Raw genomic sequence first — 21,246 nt, forward strand, 5'->3', positions numbered from 1 at the left:
ATCGTCTCCAAAATTTCAGTTCCTTCGCAGATCTGCCTCCCCCATCGATTTCCCTACTCAACAACGGCCTCTACCTCCTTTACCTTTATAATTTCACTTTTTGTATATATGAATCCAAGTATGTCTTGTTAATTTGAATCCTAATTCAATTTTGCAATTTTGATACCTCCTCCACCTAACGATTTCATAATTTTTTTTTTTTTGTGAACAACTGTGTTTTTGTCTTTGAAGGATTATTTTTCTGGAAATTTATTATGATGACTGATGTGGAGGGAGGAGGAGGAAAAAGGCATAGAATTGGAAGGTGACAATAAGAAAAGGGATGAGGATATTTCAGTCTTTTTTATATTTATGATTATTAAATTTAATATAAAAATTATTATTCTTTTTAACATTACCAAGTTGAACCAAACAAATTCATTGTACTCTTTTTTGCATTACATTACATTTCTTGTTATTACATTACATTCCATTACTTATGATTCGGTGAACCAAACGGCCCCTAACACTTCGAGAGATAGGGAGAAAACAACACTCACGAACAAAGACAGGAAATTATTCTCGACGTGATACCCTGTAAGGAATTAAGGTGAAGTGCACTTCAAACTCTATTATTGCTTTAATTCTGAAAGTTTCGTAAAGTTGAAATATGTATAAACGCAAGACATAGGAGCTGCTGAAAACTAAACCTTAGTATCTAAATTTATCTTATCATATCTAATCTAGATATCTAAGATATATACATAATTAAGGAATAATAAACAGATAATTATTAGAGTTTTTTTTCTAATTGCTAATGGGCCTAATTGGTCTAGGTCCACAACTCAACAGTCCATTTTTAGGCCAGCTTTCTGTAATATCATTTTCTTGGCCTAGTTTCTGTATTGTCATTTCGATCTTGCAATCAATCAAATTAAAAATGAAAATGCCAATATCTAAAGGTTCCAATGGAAACGATACAGACATAGACCCTGCCTCTCCGCTGCTGATTTTTGTTTAGGAGGTTAGGATAATTCATTTGGGTCGTTCTTGCATTCCGCCAGAGTGTTTGGAAGATTCATAATCTTCTTTTTCATCGTTTATTATTGTCTCGGTGCTTAATATAAAAATTAGTTGAATAATTTAAGTAAATTAAAAAATTTGTTAAGTTATTTATTTGTAATAATTAAGTGTTGTCTTTCTAAAATACTCTTACTAATTATACGTATTAACTAGAACAATCATTTAATTGAACAATTAACATGTGTAACTATTACAATTATTATTTAAAAAAAATAGATAAATAAAAGAGAGAAAGTGAATGAGAAACTTATAGTTAGGACCAAATTGTAAGTCAAATTAGCTTTTATATTAAGGGTCGAAATTGCCGAACATCATGGATTTGTCAAAATCATATTAAATCCCACCTGAGAGAATTAAATAAATAACTCTTAAAATCATCAAATTAATCTAAAGTCCTAACAGATCTCATTACAAGATATTCCACTTATTCAATTACTAAATTGTCTACATCTTTTTTTTGTTTTTTAAGTATGCATTGACAACTACAAAGATAATCATAAACAACTTAAGGTACAATGATTAACAATTATTGTAACATGTATTAACAATACATTTTCAACGCATTACAAAGATTTAATACATAAGTTGTCATTACATCTTAGGTTGTTAACAATTACTCTTTTTATTGTCAATACATACTTAAAAAATGTAGGCAATTTAGTAATTGAACAAATAAATTTTTTTACAATGAGTTCCATTAAAACATGATTAATTTAATAATTTCAAGAAATGTTTTTATTTAATTCTTTTGAGTTGGATCTTGATACAATTTTTCTCTTTTTTTAGAGGAAGAATTGCAATAGAGTCTCGTAGAAAGGAAATAATTGTCAAAAAAATCTTAATGACAAGTAAGAAAATATCATACTCCTCCGGTCCTTAATATAGGACCCAATTCTTGAATTAGTTTTGGTCCTAAATATAAGACCCATTTCTCATATTTATCATTTTCTCTAAATTACCCCTATGAATACTCCCTCAACCATAATCAAGTAAAGAGGGAGAGGGAGTATTAAGAAAGATGATTACGGTGTTTTAGGAAAAATGTGTCACTTTTCTTATAATTAACCAACTTACCTAACTTCCTTAATATAATCAAATTAGTTAAATGGGTCTTAATAGGACCAGAGGAGTATTTTACTTTGAAATTTGTGATTATAATTTGTTGAGTTATTATTAATTTTTTTTTCCCCAGATAATGAGGTTTCAAGCTCTGGCCTCACGTTGTAATTTCAGTCGAGTTCGGTAAGCATCTTTGAACATTTTTGGTCTCGTAATGCTTTCACGTCATGAAATGAAGAATTTGTCAATTTTTAGGTGGAGGCTTATATATGTGTGGAAGCGTTCTAATCTCTATCCGCGAAACAATTTGACTTCCTTGATTACTTTGTGAAGATCGAGGAGGGATTGTAATCTATTTCCTCATCAGTATTTTGACTTTTGATTGCTCTACGAAGATCAAGAAGAACAAAAGATCCAGCGTCTCAATCTCCTCTCCTGGGTCCTCTTCAATTGACACCCTTTTGGTCTTGGAAAAAGTACGATGCACATTACTTGTTTATATTTCTGTTTCATTGCTTTCAGCCATTTGTATTCATTACACTTATTTTTTCTTCTTCGGTTTGTTGCAATAGACGTTATTTTGGCTCTTTCTTTTGGTCATAGTTGGCAATTAGCATATTATTTTCTTCGTTTCTCTTTGGATTCATAGATGCGGCTCTTTCTGTTTCGTATAGCAACCAAAGCTGATAAAAAACAGGATGTATCCCATTTCACATTAAGGGCTAGATTTCTCCATGAATAAGTTATGGGAGCCTTGGGAAAATAGGAGCAGGCTTGATGTTTTTCCTGCTTTTTAATGACACTCCATTGGTAGGCATCAGGAAAAGAAATGTAGCTCCTCTACCTCCTCACCGCCTCCCAAAAACCCTTTGCTGTTGGGTGTGTGTGTTTTAAAAATCTGATTATGTGAAAAATCGAAGAATGAAAAACTAAAATAACTATTGGCTGCTGGTCTGTTTGTTTGAAGCCATCATGATATGAGCTGTCCATCTTTCGCCAATTTGCCATTTCCGGGACTAACTTTTCACCCAGTTTTTGAATTATTTGATAATTTGCTGCCCATGTTTTTGCAAAGACAGTTGAAATGGTCTATGCTATCACTAAAGCTGTTGAAAATCTAGTGCTTTGGTTGACATTTCTGTGCTTGAGGTCACTCTTGTATTAATTAGTTGAATGATGGACAAAATTGTCGCTTAAGGAAGACTTTCCTAAACTGTTGCTATAATTCCTGTAATAGAGTCATCAGGTAGGTTGCATGGAGGCCTGCACAGTAATGACTTACGCTTTACATTTGTGTACTATTTTTATTACAATAAGGACAATGGGAAATGCTCAGCCCACAGTACAACATAATATGCAATTTTTATTCAAGGAAGTAGCAAGTATTAGTGAAGTGATATTTGCATGCGTCTAACAGTGGGGTTACTATGAAGTTGGTGGATGGTGAGCAAGAATTTGTCCTCACAAACCATTTTGGAGGATTATTAGGTGCGTTTGATTAAATTAAAGCATTAAACCTGTTACCTTGGGCACCTGTGATGTAGAAAATTTCATTTAGGATTGGGTAGTTTTTTCTGGATTCCACTTTGGGCCTACCCCTATGGATAAACTAAGGGCATGCTTGTTATATTTGCAGATAATTTGAGGAGCATTTTGGAGCTTACTTTTTTCTTGCTCTCTCTTTTCCTAGCTACAATTGATGTTGAGCGAATTCTCACACCCCACTGCTGTTCTCTTTTTCTCCCTAAATAATTTTTTAATGAAAAATGTATTATTTGGATCTATTATTCTGTGTTAAATCTTGATATAATTATAGGTTAAATTTGGAAAAATCTTCTTAGTTGTATATCTGTACTAAATATTTTCATTTTGGAACTATAGATGGTGGACGGAGGCCCAGGCTACACAATTGATGAAGCTCTAACTGCCATGGGTTTTGGAAATTTCCAATTACTTGTGCTTGCTTACGCTGGCCTTGGCTGGATTGCTGAAGCAATGGAAATGATGATACTCTCTGTTGTAGGCCCAGCAGTTCAATCTGCATGGAGTCTTTCCCCTCAGCAAGAGAACCTAATAACTAGTATAGTTTTTGCTGGCATGCTAATGGGGTCTTACACATGGGGTATTGTTTCAGATAAGCATGGAAGAAGGTATGCGTCCTTTTCTTCTTAGTATCTAGTCTATGCATTAATTAAATGGCACCTCTTTCTGTGAAATATGTCAAGGACATGGTGAGAATAGGGGTGTTTGAATCTGTTAGATTCCATATGTTTAGTATTCTTTTGGGTAAGCCCTATAGAGTTAAACAGGGCCTGGGGCTATACTCAGTTTTTCTTGCAATGTTATTGGTACTGCTTTATAATACGGGGAAGATGACATTTGAAGACCCTCTAAGAGAAATTATTACATTTAAGAACCACAAATTATTGAGATCTCAATAAAGGACCATGATCCTTAGCTCAAATTAAAAATAAATTGAGTGGACTAAAATGCTTTTTTTATCAAAACATTAAAAGTTTCCTACTAAAGCCTTGTTTGGAATCACAATTAAAAGCACTTAAAGTACATTTCACGTAAGTCAAGACGAAACTCTTTTAACATGCTTATCTCATATTTCATAGATTACGATTAAAAAACTATTTATAAGCCATTCCAAATGGGTTCTAAGTTATAGTGTTTTCTCAACTGATTCTCCATGTTATTTCCAACCTACCTTTGTTCTTTCAGTAGGCTGGAAATGCATGGGGTGTCATGGGGAGGAAAAGATAACTCAGCCGGAATTGAAAATGCCAAAGGTATGGAAATACGTGGAGTTTCAGTCAGAGAAACAACGTAACTCTATAAGAAACTATAATGTTTTATTAAAAGGGGCATTTTAGTCAGCTCAATTTATTTTTAATTACAGTCAAGGCAATGGGCTTTTGTTGAAATTTCAATAGCTCGTGGTCCTTTTATTTAATAAAGTCCCTCAAAGGGTTCTCTAATGTCATTTTCCCCACAGCAATATATTGGAAGTGATGCCCAGTATTTTTGCTTGTATCGTGCCTAGCTATGCTGAGTGAGATGCCTTTTAATTCCACCCAAAGAGAAAGACAAGCTCTTTTAGGTGCTTAGAAGCTGGAGATTAAAAATGTGAGTGTCCGGATACTGCATAAGCCTTACCACAGACAACATGGCCATATATCGGACTTGATAAAATTGTCTTTTGCTGTCTTTGAAATAAGCAAGTTATGGTCTTGTGCATAATAGATGCTGAGGGGGGGATTTTAAAAAATTGAGGATGAAAAACTCAAAGTCTTGGGGAACAGCAAACTTTTCATAGAGAAAGGAAATGGAAAGGAGAGACAATCTAGCTTTTCCTCTCCTTGCTTCTTCATTTTCATTTCTGGCACTAAGGAATCCTTAACAATCACCCTAAAGTAACATTGGAGTAAGATTCTGTTTAACGCAATAGATTGCTTACTTTCAATCCTGCTGTTCCGAGGAGTACTTCAATGCTCATGAAGAGGTAGAAGTTCTCTTGTTTGATGTTATTAAGATCTTTAATGGGTTGAATATGTCTTTCATTTACGCTAGTAGATTTATCTATTTATATTTTAACTTTTAATTCTGTGTTACCTCAACGTATACTTAATTTAATTTGTTTACAGTGGCTTATGTTAATTTTTAAACGTGTTCATTGTGCCAGCTGCAATTATTTAAGTGTAATTGCTGGTTGTTTAATTATTATCTCATAAAATTAATATGTTTTTTTTTGTGGAGCGAGCACAGACATTTTTTGATCTTACCAGTTTCTGTTTCCATTTTGTGCTGGTTCTCTGTTTTGTGATTAGAAAATAGTTTGTATGAATGTTTTCTTAAACTGCATACAACTGTTGGTGTGTTCATTCAGCATTATCTGCCATATAATTTTTTTTATTCTTTAATTTATTTCAATTCTTTCAGGAAGGGGTTTCTTATCCCAGCTCTAGTTACTGCTATGGCTGGTCTCCTGAGTGCCTTTTCGCCTAGTTTATATATTTTGGTTATCTTTCGTGGCATGGTTGGTGTTGGTTTGGGAGGTGGCCCTGTATTAGCATCTTGGTTTCTGGAGTTTGTTCCAGCACCCAGCAGAGGGACCTGGATGGTTGTGTTTTCAGCATTTTGGACTCTTGGAACAATTTTGGAAGCATCACTTGCATGGGTAAGGATATTTATTTTCCTTGTAAAAAGGAATTTTAAAATATCTTATCCTATCTATTGATCTTAAATTCCTAACCGTCTTCTTTTTGTTGCTATGTATTTTAGAAAGGTGACTGAGTTGTTATATTATATACATTAAATTGTGGGTAAACAGATCAGGAATCAAGTATGTCTTTTACTTCTCTAGTTTTAAGGATTTTGCCCCCAAAAGAGAGCATGCTACTGGGTGTATACCTCAAATTTTATTCATGGTCTGGAAGGAGACAAAATTTCTCAACGCTAATGCTTAAGCTGTTGCTGAAAGTTGCTTGTGTTCTCCTTTAGTGTCTGACTTATTTTTAACTATTATGGTCATGTTTCTTTCGGAAGTTTAGAATTGCGTATTGAAGATTTCAGGCACTAGTAAGAAAGCTGGTGGGTGCCCTGGGGTGTAAGCCAAGTAGTGGAAACTTGTTAAAAGAAGGTTGAGTGGGTTACTTTTGGGAAGTCAGCCAGTCACTTCTAGAAGTTATCTCTTTTTTTTTTTAGACAAGTTGGCAAGGAATCATATAATACATACAGCATAGTCTATGTTAGGCCCCACGTGATACAAATAAATAATTTTCTAGAGGTCTTTGACAAGAACCTGTATAAGAAACCATATCTTGAGCCTTATGGAAGCCTTTGACAGCATGATTTGTGCTGCCAATTGCTGTAGAGAGAGGCTGTAATCCATCAGTGCATGGGGTTTGTTACAACAAGGTTGATGTGTTGTGCGTGGATTCCAGCTGTGATCTGGTCAGTCTTGGTAAGTTGATCAATGCTTGCCAATGAGATGGATGTTGCACGAGCTGGTACATGGACAGATAGCAGTAGTCGAGACGGCATGTGACATGAGCTTCATGTCGGACGGCAGCAATACTCCGAGGATGCACTGATCAGAGCCTTCTGAACCTGCTTGAGTTGGAGGATGTGCACATGGAGCCCATTGTGGACAATGCTCAAGGAAGCTTACTGACAGTGACGAGAATGAGCACTCGGTGACAAACAAAAATGGAATGATACAAAAGCATGTGTTTCATATAAGAAGAGGGTATATAAGAAGAGGGTATATATACACAAAGGGATGGGCCTAGGTAATTATGGCTTATTGAGAGCCTATCAATATGGCCTACCTACACAATCTATCACTGAAGTTTTTTACCTTTAGCATACTCTATATATAATCCTATAATGTAGATAATAACAATCCTATTCTAATAATAATGGTCACATTTGGGAAGGAAAATAGAAAATGAAGTCCATCGGAAAAAGAGCTTAAGGCTCTAATTCTAGGGTAAAATGTCTGGAATTCTAGTTGTTGTATTAAATGAGGCAAAATTAATAGGAATTTATAGATACAAGGAAGGCTACTCTAGGACCCAAAATATCTGTTCAGGATAGTAGGGACTAATGAAATATCTATACAGATTTGTGCATAAATTCTACTACCTATGTCTCAAAATATAAGGCATTTTTTAAGTTTTATGTTCAATGTACAAGGCATTTTACAAGTTTTAAGGAAAATTAATATCTTTTTAATCTAAAATGCCCCTAGGAGTATATTGAAATTACTTTCCTCTACTTCATTAGGTCTACTCACTATGCATTAAGTGAAAGCAAAATTGGAAATTTTTTAAATCTTAACCATCTAGCTACTTTTCTTGGCGGGTATGTGTTAGGTAAAATTGCTTTACATTTGAAACAAAGGTAGTAGGATATAGCTAAAAAGGTACATTCTTCACGGGGATTTCTACCACCTTTAACATGTTTTGTTACTCAACTTGAGGTTTTAACGAAGTAAAGTATACATTATAGCTTAGCTGAAATTTAATTTAATTTGAAGGATAGGGTATGTAGGATTGAACTTCTAATTGCTTGATTATGGAGACTTCATATTATATCAATTGATACTTTTTTATTTGCAATTGGCCAAAAGATTAAAGGTCACATCTCAATCTAAATGACTTGTGTTTAGCCTTCAGCACTAAATTTCTGAGGTGGACACTATTATGATTGTTTGTTTCATGTGAATGACCAAACTGAGCACAGACATGTTCTTCTAATTCAATGTTTCTTGCAGTTGGTCATGCCAAGATTGGGTTGGAGATGGTTACTTGCATTATCTTCCCTACCATCACTATTCCTTCTCCTGTTCTACAGAATGACTCCTGAGTCACCAAGATACCTATGCTTAAAGGGCAGAACTACTGATGCAGTCAATATTTTGGAGAAAATAGCAAAAATGAATGGAACGAAACTACCTCCCGGCATCATTACTTCTGATAATCAAACTGATCTGGACAGTATTAATACAGAAGAAACAAATTTACTCTCACCAAAAGATGGAGTTGGACCTACTAAAGAAATGGATAATAACTTCGGGGGAGTTTCATCATTTTTAACACTTCTTTCATCAAAATTGGCAAGGTCAACCCTTCTCTTATGGGTTGTGTTCTTTGGTAATGCTTTTTCATATTACGGCCTTGTTTTGCTGACCTCAGAATGGAACAATGGACGTAGTAAATGCACCTCACATAGATTGCAGTCAGAGAACAATGGTGTTAGCTACAGAGATGTTTTTGTTGCTAGTTTTGCAGGTATTAAAATTAAGATAAACTGCTACTACTTCCTCTAGGAGATACTTGGATTGCAGAAACATTTTCTTATTATTGGAAAAAAAAAACACAATGGTTTATAGGAAGAATTGGTTCCAAATAGAATATAATGGCACTATGCAATCCATTTAGTAGAACGAAACTTTTATTGTTGAAAACAAACGCAAACCTTCCTCAAAGTCAAACAATGACCAAAATATCCTAAAGGATAATATCGATTTTCCATTGAAAATATAACTATAATAAATGTATTTTATAAACTTTTATTTTGATATTATTATTATGTCCTGAAAATAAATTATTTTAAGTTATTTTGAATTTAGAAAGTGACTGTTTTATATCGATCAAGTAACTATTTATTTTTTATGCAAGACAATTACATATGTTTTGATCATAATAGGTGTAATTGTAACTTTTTTTACTTGTTTTTGGTTTGGGGGGGGGGTTGTAAGTGAGTTTGGTGTTGTGCATCTTGTATTTCCAGAGGAAGAGACTAAATTTTTGAAAAAACATCTTCCTGAGGGACTAATATTTACTCCAAATATTACTGTTGACTTACTTCAGAGTTATATTGCTCCATCATTGGAGGAAGATGGATGACTGATACATGATTATGTTATGTGAATAGAGCTACCTGGGCTTCTCTTGTCCGCTGCAGCAGTAGATAAAATCGGTCGTAAGATCTCAATGTCAGCTATGCTCTTCGTGTATTGCATTTTCCTTCTACCACTGGTTTTTCACCTGCCTGAAGGTCTAGCAACAGGACTTCTGTTCGGAGCTCGCATATGCATCACTGGAAGCTTTACTATTGTGTACATATATGCTCCAGAGGTAACAACTTATTCGAAGGGAAGGGAATTGATTTTGAATTATTTAAAAGGATATAAGAGTAGTCTAAACATAATTATAGAATGCAGAAGTTCCAGGATAATGGCACTCTTATATTCATTATAAATGCATAATTCATATCCAGAGTCTTGACTAGTTTTCACAGTGATCCCACTTATTATCACATTTTGTGATTATTTAATTTGTCCTAATTGTTTTTACCGCTAATTTGTTTTCAAAAAGTTTTGGCTGCTCGGGACTGGCCTTGGTCCATAACTCTCTGTGATGTAAATGGTAACGTTATATAACACCATGCTCATGGTATTTTGATGTGATCTAGATATAATATAGTTGATTGATCAGAGAATAGAGGTAGAGAAAATTATTTCCCCCTTGAATTAGTTTTTTTATGCTTGCAATTGAGGAGGCCTCTTCTATTCTTTTTTTTCTTTTTTGGATAAAATGATCAAAATTAAGGAGGTTTCTGTTTATAGACGTGGGGCAAATACTATTTTACAACATAGCCAAGATAAATTTGCAATAATTCTCTTTATTTACATCAATAAAAAATAAAATAAAATCTTCATGCTTCCATACTCTCCTTCAACCTATGGAGTATATGTCAATCATTCCCAGCTCAGATAAGTGAGTATCAAAATGGGTTTTTGAAATAGCTTTGGTAAGGACATTAGCTGTTTGTTGCTATGGAGGTCTATATTCCATCTTGATGTCTCCCTCTTCTATTTTTTTTTTTAATAAACTTGTTTAGATCCCTATAAATCAGGGATTTGTGAAATTATCATTTATGTGAACTGCAGATATACCCAACATCAGTCAGAGCAACTGGCGTTGGAATTGCAAGCTCAGTGGGCAGGATTGGTGGAATGCTATGTCCGTTGGTGGCAGTGGGTTTAGTGCATTATTGTCATCAAATTGCAGCTGTGCTTCTCTTTGTGATGATTGCCCTTGTTTCTGGAATATGCGTAATGCTCTTTCCTCTTGAGACCATGGGCCGAGAACTTGTAGATAATGAGTCGGAGCTCAGTAAAGATTAATGCATCACAGAAGCAAGGTCTGTCATTGCCTTGAACTTTATAAAGTTATGATAAATTTATCTTAGCCCTTAATCTTTCTGTTGCCTGAAGATAGTCAGTCTTTTGTTGTTAGGAGAGCAATGAAATATGCTTATGAGCTACTGATCTAACCCAATCAAGCGTTATAAAATGAAGTTATCCTGTTCTTTTAAAATGAAGGTATAAACAAGAAATGTCATCATAATTTGCCACAGACTGTAAGACTGATTGGAACCATAGGCATTGGCTGAAAATAGGCAGGTGTCTGTCGATGAATTGCAATCATTCGTTGAATGATGCCATTGTGATTTGGGAATTGAGCTTCATAATTGAGAATGTAAGGTTGTTCACCATATTAATTTACGATTCTAATTTAATCTTTTTCCCATCTTCAAATATTTCATCTTTCAGACAAGTTGGCATGATGAAGTTCTTTGTCCGCTTGGCATGACAATTAAATAAAATCTATAACATAATTGTGTTGTATTAAACCAAGTGATGCACTTTTTACCGCATAAAAAGATTGAGAGTGTTTCTTCTAAATGTTAATGGAACTTCACAATCGTGTCCCTTTTACTTGTTTGTAGATTTATAAATAATGAAGGATGGACAATGTGGCTGTGCGGAAGCCACCTGGACTCGGCCCTATAGAGTGGGAATGGAAGATGGTGAGTGGATGACGTCTGACGACATCCAAATGAAACTGCAAGGTTTTGCTTTTTCATCTGAAGATGAAGGCATTTTGGTCATTAAGAAACCAAGAAGCATTAGTTTCTTGACCACATTTGTATTTTTACACGGTTGGGATTGCATTTGGGACGGAGACATATGTATTGTTTTGCTCAGATGTTAAGAGTTTGTAAATAGTGCGATGTATTATAAATTTTACAAATATATAAATTTAGGAGCATTCATCCCCCTAAAATGATACTCCTCCGGTCCTTAATATAAGACCCATTTAACTAATTTGATTAGATTAAGGAAGTTAGGTAAGTTGGTTAATTATAAGAAAAGTGACATATTTTTCTTAAAATACCATAATCATCTTTCTTAATACCTCATCTCCTTATTCTATTTGATTATGGTTAAGGGAGGATCCACAGGGGTAGTTTAGAGAAAGTAGTTTAGAGAAAATTGATAAATATGAGAAATGAGTCTTATATTTAGGACTAAACCCAACTCAACAATTGGATCCTATATTAAGGACCGGAGGAATATTTTATAAGGATTGTCTATGATATCATTACTATTGAATTTTATTTTTCCTACCGGTCTGTAATTTGAAAATTTTTCAATATATTCCTTCACGTTTTATCCGATTATTTTTAGTTTTGTCATGGTTTGTATTTTAGTGAACCGCCTGAAATGATACTAAACTGAAAAACCATGCAACGCTGTGAATGATCAGCTGCACGATCTGATTCACTAATTCAACAACGGTTTACATTTGAAAGGATTGTTAGGCATTGACCTTATTAAGATTAGTGTTATGAAAACTAGACTTTTTTTTTTCTAGGTACAAATATTTTCCTATAAAAAACAATCATGTTTGAAACACTGTCAAGTATTAAATGTGAGTTGTGGACACTTCTCTTAACAGGAATTTGAACTTTTATTTATTATATTATGAGGGACTATCTCTTTCTGTTAGACTCAATGTATTATTGGCTTCATTTAAGCATCAGTCCATTCATTAGTTGAATTGTATTTATCGAGTGTGATAGACGGGATGTTTTAATATTTGAAAGACAAAGAAGTAACAACCTGTTTATATAAAAATAAAAACAATTTGTTTTATTTTAAAATTTATTGTCCGGACATATTAAAAATATGACTTGTTTTATTTTAGAAATTCTTCCCTATACATAATGAAAATATAAATAACAATTACTTTTTTATTTTAAAAAGTGATTTTTGTTTAGAGGTATAATTGATTGATGATCATTGATTGATAATTGATTGTTCATGGCAATAAAATTAGTCAAAATTAAATTGATATATTTTTAATAATTCATATCAATATATACATATATATATATATATATATATATATATTATATCAGCCTGAGAATGCAAAGGGTAGACAATGTGCAAATTAGACCGCGTCATCTTTTCAAGTAACTGGTTATGCTCCTAGCAAGAAAAGGAGAAGTAACAAACTATAATTGCATTGGAGCTATATGTCATTTTATTATGAAATAAAGAAACAATTAAATCCATTCCAAAATAGTTTAACTATAAGAGTCACTTATTAATGATACTACCTCCTCTGATTATAAAAACTACTTAAACTATTTTGAGTATATTAAGGTAATTAGTTAAAATAGTTATATACTTATATGTAATAAATATGAATTGATTTTTCTAAAATACCTTTTTTTAATCATGACTATTATTACATGAAAACTCCTCAACATATATAATCAATAGGAATACTTTGATAAATAAATTATAAATTTGGGAGACAAAGGCATTTTTTTTTGCTTCAATAAACAAAATAAATTAAGGTCTTCTATTTAAGACCAAATCCCACCTTCAACTTGTTCTCGTACTACCTCCCGTTCTTAAAATAAGAGTTAGATAACTAATTTGTAAATATTAAAAAAATTAGTTAAGTTAATTATTTATAATAAATGAGTATTATTTTCTTAAAATATGTTCTTGTTAACCATGTACATAAGAATGGAAACATTTAAATAAGTACAATCACCATGGAAATTAATTTAATAGAAAATAATAAAATATAAATGGCAAAGTAAAGTACACTCTTATATTTAAAATCAAATTCAATTACAACTACTTCTTATATTTCAAATCAGAGGTAGTATTAATAATTCAAGATAGTATTATATTGAAGAGTTTTATCTAATTGCACTTTCGTTATTGCCAACGCGATTTATTATGGCGGCACCTCGTACAATCCACTACGTAGCAGTCTTTTTGACGGGATATGAGTAAGGAATAATTGCCTGATTTATACAGATGATATATTTAGTTAAGATTCATATTGGTTCTATAAATAGTTCTGGAGTTTTTTTTTTTTTTTATCGTAGACAGTTTGTTGGTTGATTGAATAAAGTTGAGCATATTTTCTCTACCTCCTTTCTCCTTCTCTCTCTTCCCCTCCCCTTTCTTGTTTCACACCACTTGTGCATTTTTTTGATGCGTTAAAGCTACCTTGTTCCATGGTCTTCGTCGTTTTGTCATTTTTTTGTACTATGGACCAATGGTGATCCTAGTTGTCTGCTACGTCTAGAGTAAGTTTTTATCGGTTGAGCCACGGGTATTAATCCTAACAATTATTGTTTTGCTATAACATATTGTAATTTTTTTGTGACTCTTATTTTCTTGGTTTAATCAAAAAATAGATTTTGGTTGCTTATTCCAATACCAAAGTCAAGGATCCTTGCTATGGACATTTATTATGAAAATCATACTCCCTCAAATTCTTAATATAAAATTTAGTTTGTAGTATAATTTCAACACAAAGTAGATCTTGTATTTTAGATTTGAGTAATGAAATGATATTTTCATGAGTATGCCAGGCACATTTATTGACTATCACTTTGTGAAGCGGGCCTTTCCTTTTGGCATGTAAGAACAACCAGCTAACCTGTCCATTAATTTACATAATTCAAGCTAATTTTATACTCCTCTAGTCTTATTTATAAGTCACTTCTAATATATTTCATATGGATAAAAAAATTTTAAATTTCATTAACTTTCATTTAAAATTCAACAACTTTTCAACTTTATATCTATTTAATATATATTATACCTCACGCAAACAAAATCAGCATAATAATTAATGAAGGGTAAAATTATATATCTGTGCAAAAAAATTATCTCAATACCCTATAAATAAAAAAAATATCTTCTCATATCTATTCCCCATTTGAGGGGCAGGGTAATTAATGCATTTTAACTCGGAGTTTCTTATTTTCCTTAATTTTGTATTTTCCGTTTTTTTCGGCAACTTAGTTTTCTGTTCTCTAAAATTCACAGTGAACAATTATTTTGATAGTCTCTAGCTATTGAAAATCAAATCTATTGTTATTATCATATAGCTATTGAAAAAGATAACAAATGGAAATGCTATTGCGCATTATTTTTCAAATCTGAGCCAGTGGTAATGATTAATTAACCCCATAAGAAAGCAAGCATAAACTTCCTATTAATGGCCATGGTATTTTGCTCTGTGTTCCCTAACGTTTGCCTTAAAGAAGACAATAAAAGAAAAGTTTGGTTGATCATCCATGAATCAGGGGTAGATTTCTATAAATTGTTTTCCACATTCAGTAAAAAATTCATATTTGGAGAGGCTACGTCGGAAGTCATAAACTTACCAGAAAACTAACAATTGAACCCAACAATTTCTTTTTTGTTCCTCGTATGAAGAACAGAGAATTGTGGGGTTATATCATATATATGAATGTTGGGTAATTGATGCCCAGTTTTTTGTTGCGGAGAGAATGTGGTTTCCAAACCCTAAGGCTTCAGGGATTAGAAAGGGAGGAGGAGGAGGAAATGGCCTTGTGGCTGTCGCTATAGATAAGGATAAAGGAAGCCAACAAGCTCTTAAATGGGCTGCTGAAAGTCTCCTTTCTAGAGGCCAAACTGTTATTCTAATCCACGTTTTGCACAAGTCATCGGCTGCTACTTCCAGTATGTTGTTAATTTTTTCATGCCATATATTTGTTTATTGCCTGAATTCAATAGTTTTTTCATAACACGTTGTTTTTTTTTATGTTATAGAATTAATTAGGGAAAACCATATTGAAGGTACCTATACTTTCTCTCAATTTTTAATTTGGTACCTATGTGTTTTTCCCCCTTTTATTAAACATTTAATTTTATCTTTTTAGCAACATTAGCTCTTATAACTTTGTTCTATTGATATTTTTAGTCTCTACATAAGGATTAATAATGTTAATAGAGCAAAATTAAAGATTTAGTTAAGAACAAAAAACACATAGGTACCAAATTGAAAATTGAAAAAAAGTATAAGTACCTCCAATATGGTTTTCCCAATTAATTAAACAAAAGTGTGCATACACAAACATGTCAAAACTCGGGGTTAGGAGCTAATCTGACTTCGAGCTAAGTCACATCTTGATTAGGAAAATGTTTTCCAACATAATTTTTTATTTACAAAAGCTCCATACCATACCTAGGTTCTTTATCCCTTGCTTGCACTAAGTAGCTTTTGAACAACAAATTATCTGAAATTTGATACTATCTTCAGTGTTGAATGTAGAAGATAGATAACTAATTTATAGATATGAAAGAAATTAATTTAGTTCTTCGTAACAAATGTACCCATTTAATCATTACCCCATGGATGAAACCATTTTAATATATGCAATTAAAAGAATAGTCTGAGAAAAATTTATAAGTTGAAAAGTAAGATAAATTAAGATTTTATATTTAGGATCAAAATAAATCCCTTAACTATGTCTTATATTTAGGACAAAAACGAGAATATTATCAAATCTTCATATTTGTTTCGATCAGAAGAAACTTTTTTAACGTGGTTTTCTTCCTAAGTATGAAATGGTCATGTTTCAGCTCTCGAACTCGAGACCTTACAGGGTTTTTAGCTAGCTATGTTCTTTGCAGCACTTTCTCTTTTATCTTCTGTGCGTTCTCTCACCAATAATATTTTATAAAAGAATTAAAGAAAAAGCCCACCTTATTGTGGATCAAAACTGTGAAAATATACTGGTGGAATGTATAGAAAATGCAACATAAGTTCTTGTACTACCCAATCTAACAACCTTAGGCTGCCTTGGATAATTTTAACCTTGAGCATTTGGTCAAATGCAGATGGAGGATGTCAATCAGTAATATATAACGTCAGCAATCTATCTGCTTCGCCACAAAGGCACCAAATTGATAAAACTACCAAAGATCTATTGCTTACCTTCCATTGCTTTTGTACACGCAAAGATGTAGGTTTCACTTCACAACTTGTTCCATTTGGAGTTTATTTCTCTGACTCTATATGTTACATCCTTTCACATTGCTTGTTGCTGCAATTCTTAGATAAAATGCCTTGATATTCTACTTGAAGACACTGATGTTGTGAAAGCAGTAATAGAATTTGTCTCTTATGCTGCGATTGAGAACTTGGTGCTTGGGGCAACATCAAGGCATGGATTCATTAGGTAAATAAATTAACTTCTCTACAGCATGCTTTAGTTTTTATTGTACAACTATTACTAGTGATTTCTAAAGTTTCATGCAGATTTAAGTCATCAAATATACCAAGTGGCATAACCAAAGGGGCTCCAGATTTCTGCACTGTGTATGTCATAACTAAGGGGAAAATATCTTCTGTTCGAAATGCTTCTCGTCCAGCTCCTCATGCCTCTCCTCTGCTTAGTAAAATCCAGAATCTAAATAACCAAACTGAGAGTCAGCCTGAGATGCCCTCTAGACATAAGCATTTGCGAGGTTACTTTTTACTATCAAATTTAATTTTCTTCTGTTCCTATGTCTTGCTCTAAATATATATTTACTACATGAGAATCTCTGCATATGTATGTTGCAGACAAAACACCTGTTAGACCTCACAGTTGGCAAGATGAATCCATTAGGTAAGTTTCATAGCAACTAAAATGCACACGGGTGTGTGTGTGTGTGTGAGCAATGAAGAAAAGTAGTAGACATTCTTGTTGATGAAGCAGGTCAGCATATGGAAGAGGAAGAGGAGGCTTGAGTGGAAGGTCCTGTGTGGATTATGCAGATTCAGAATCAGACATATCATTTATAAGCTCAGGCAGACCAAGCAGTGTTCGTCCATCCTCTGTGTTCTATGATTATATGGATGCTACCCCACGCATTTCAGTTGGCTCAAATCGTAGCTTTGCATCAACTCCTTTAGGCTTCAAGCCCATGGATCCCACTTCACCAGATGTGTCATTTGCACAAAACGGGGATGAAGCATCATTTTCATATTCATCTCAGAACATGGTGATAACAATTTCTTATTGACTTATTAGCCGTCTGTCAAAATACAATGCCTGCAAGATGATTATCTATCAGTTATTATAAATCATCATCCTCTAGACTTAGATGCCAATAGGGAGATGCAACTCATTAGATCATACCCATTTGTAATTAATAAACTTTGATCATGTCAATGAAGCTAAGAAGTTTTCAAGCCCTGTCCTTTGATGATGTGCACTTTCTTAATTATATATGCTTAAATGTGTAGGAAGAAGTAGAAACTGATATGAGGAGGTTGAAGCTTGAGTTAAAGCAAACAATGGATATGTACAGCGTAGCATGCAGAGAAGCACTTACAGCACAACAAAAGGTATGATTATACTGCAACTTTATTTATTTATGTTGGGTTATGTGGGGATTCCAACTCGTAATACTCTCTTAATTGTGACAGTTAATGGAGTTGAGCAGCTGGAGAAGAGAGGAAGAGAAGAAGTTAGAAGAAGCAAGATTAGCACAAGAAGCTGCACTGGCAATTGCAGAGAAAGAGAAAGCAAGGAGTAAGGCAGCCATGGAAACAGCTGAAGCAGCTAAGAAAATAGCTGCAGTGGAATCTCATAAAAGAGCAAGTGTTGAAATGAAAGCACTGAGAGAAGCAGAAGGAATTAGAAAACTATTGGATAACCTAACCCAAAGTGATGGAAGATACAGGAAATATAGTATTGAAGAGATTGAAGAAGCAACAGAATATTTTTCAGAGTCTAGGAAAATTGGAGAAGGAGGGTATGGCCCAGTCTTCAAGTGTTACCTTGATCATACACCAGCGGCTGTGAAGGTTCTTCGACCAGATGCTGCTCAAGGGAGGGCACAGTTTCAGCAAGAGGTGACCAAGCAGTGAGCCTGAGCAGTTCTAATTGTGAAAAAGTAAAGCACTTTACTGAATTTGACAACATATCATATCTTCATCACAACTTGGCTTTCTTGTGATTACAGGTTGACATACTCAGCTGCATACGCCATCCCAACATGGTACTACTACTTGGGGCATGTCCAGAATATGGCATACTAATTTATGAATACATGGCTAATGGAAGCCTAGAAGATTGTCTGTTTCGTAAGAGAAATCACAATCGTGTTTTGCCATGGCAGTACAGGTTTCGAATTGCTTCAGAAATAGCCACAGGCCTACTGTTTCTCCATCAAACCAAGCCTGAACCTTTAGTACATCGTGATTTAAAACCTGCCAACATATTACTAGATCATCACTATGTAAGTAAAATAAGCGACGTTGGATTGGCTAGGTTGGTGCCTGCTGTTGCTGAGAATGTAACACAATGTCGGATGACTGCAGCAGCAGGGACATTCTGTTACATTGATCCAGAGTATCAGCAAACAGGAATGTTGGGAGTGAAGTCTGATGTTTATTCTCTTGGGATTATGCTTCTACAGCTAGTAACAGGCAAGCCTCCAATGGGGTTGGCTCACATTGTGGAAGAGGCTCTTGAGAAGGGCACCTTTGAGGATATGCTTGATCCATCGGTTCCTGATTGGCCAATTGAACAGGCCTTGTGCTTCACAAACCTAGCACTTAAATGTGCAGAACTCAGACGCAAAGATAGGCCAGATCTTGGCAAAGTGATATTACCAGAGCTCAATAAGTTGAGAGAGTATGCTGAAGAACACCCTAGTGGCGTCTGGTTAGGTGGCATTGGCTCTGCTGGGCCCTCTCCCAACAACAGTCAAGCTTCCATACAACAGGTCAGAACTAGCTACCTACTAGAATCCTACGTTTGGATCCTGTGGACTCACTTCACTTCAGGATAAACTATTGATAGCTAAGGACTATTGCCAGCAAGTTTCCATGATTTCCAGTTGAGCTCATATTAAACTATTTCCAAGTCGATGTCCTTGATTATTATTCTTTTTGCAATGTTTCAAAGTGTCATTTTTCTCATTGTGGGACCTACACGTTAAAAGCGGGGTTAATTTGGGAAAATCACTATGCAATTTCACATAAGCAACCTAATCACTAAAAAATCTCACAACAAGTGAGCAATATGCACCAATTGTCACTGCCTGCACCGGAGCTTATTATTACATGTTCACTTGTTGGACTTTTTAGTGACTAAATTGATGATGTGGCACAACACATTACCTAGTTAACTATTTGAATCCATGTCTCTCCTTACTTTATTTAGAGTAGCTTCAAGGGATCCATATTTCTATAATTCTGCAACTTTCTTTTTTAAAGATGTGCGCAAGTATTAAATAGTCTAGGTTAGATAGATTTAGTCAGTCTAAATTCTTTGGGGGGAAAAAAAAGAGTTCATCAAATATGGAGCATTTAAATTTGATTTTAAATGGTATTGATAAAATATACATGGCATGTCTTTAAAAACTATAGGACGAATAAGTTCAATATAATCATCATAATTTTTTTCTAAGAACAAGTAGCTATTGGAGGTAATTCTGTTCGAGGCACTGTTGAGAATTAAATGTGGTTGTATCTCCTAATGAAAATTTGAATCTTGATTTATTATTTTATGAGGAACTAACTTTTTCTACTAAATCTAATTAATTTTTTTATCATCATAATTAAATGTTTAGAAACCTTTTGCAGGAAGTGATGAGTGACCCACGGCTCGGCCATTCTGCTGAAAGTTCAAGAAGCCCGTCTAGCCCATCATCGCCCACAGAAGGATAGACAGGTCTAATAATAAATATAACATTCGGATTCTGATTACTTATATGTGCAAGATATAAATGTCACTTTGAAGCCTTTGTTTTTGGTTTGTTTAATTTATTTACAGGGACAACAGAGTAGGTGCAGCCTATCGTATAACGTCAAAATCAAATAGTGAAGTTGTTCTTGTAGTGTGTATTAATTGCAAAAAAAGAAAAAAAGACATTTTGTACATTCCTTTGTATTCACATCCTGCTCTGCGGTGGACCCGGGTGAGGTGAATATTGTATAGAATTTTGTATATGTAAATACGATAGGAATTGAGTTATGGAGAAGTTAATGGTGAGTACATTGATGGCCAGTTGGCTAATATATTTGTATTTCATATCAATCATCGATGTGTGAGCCATGTTATTTCTAGGTTATAAATAGTATAGTTGATCTCGAATATTGTGTACATGTACTGACCGTTTTAGTTGTTACTCCCTTTTTTTCCCCATCAAATATTTCTCCCTATTGTATTAAATATAGGAGTTAATTGGGAGATTTAATTTTGTTTATAAAGAAAGAAATGTTTAATACACTTTTTGGTTAATCAAATTTGGATCCATTTTGGTTTTAGTTATTGTTAGAATTTCAGATTTATGATTTTAATTCTTGAATTTATCCCGGTACGAAATGTTAGTGGCTAATAGTAAAATGTTGTTAAGTGTTGTTGAGTTGGTACAAACAGTATTAGTTTGATGATATGACTTCTGACTTCGTAACTTGAGTT

The 21,246-nt window shown here is 33.8% G+C and overlaps 1 protein-coding gene and 1 pseudogene across 2 annotated transcripts; both read left to right on the plus strand.

Moving 5' to 3' along the window:
• Window positions 1-2,430: 2,430 nt before the first annotated feature.
• Window positions 2,431-11,770, plus strand: LOC114733548 (organic cation/carnitine transporter 7). 2 transcript variants are annotated; one of them, XM_028921020.1, is made up of 7 exons: window positions 2,431-2,597; window positions 4,003-4,271; window positions 6,067-6,304; window positions 8,405-8,921; window positions 9,568-9,770; window positions 10,586-10,839; window positions 11,428-11,770. In XM_028921020.1, the coding sequence occupies exons 2-6, from the start codon at window positions 4,003-4,005 to the stop codon at window positions 10,820-10,822; spliced, it is 1,464 nt and encodes a 487-aa protein (XP_028776853.1). In that variant the 5' UTR covers window positions 2,431-2,597; the 3' UTR covers window positions 10,823-10,839; window positions 11,428-11,770. The 2 variants fall into 2 exon arrangements, with proteins under 2 accessions (XP_028776853.1, XP_028776854.1); XM_028921021.1 differs by lacking the exon at window positions 2,431-2,597 and adding an exon at window positions 3,534-3,609.
• A 3,542-nt stretch (window positions 11,771-15,312) lies between these two features.
• On the plus strand, window positions 15,313-20,492 carry LOC114733529 (U-box domain-containing protein 35-like; annotated as a pseudogene).
• The last annotated feature ends 754 nt before the right edge of the window (window positions 20,493-21,246 follow it).

The sequence above is a fragment of the Neltuma alba genome, unplaced genomic scaffold (assembly GCF_004799145.2).
Source record: "Neltuma alba isolate B1F8T4 unplaced genomic scaffold, ASM479914v2 tig00013014_pilon, whole genome shotgun sequence".
In the NCBI taxonomy this organism is placed as follows: domain Eukaryota; kingdom Viridiplantae; phylum Streptophyta; class Magnoliopsida; order Fabales; family Fabaceae; genus Neltuma; species Neltuma alba.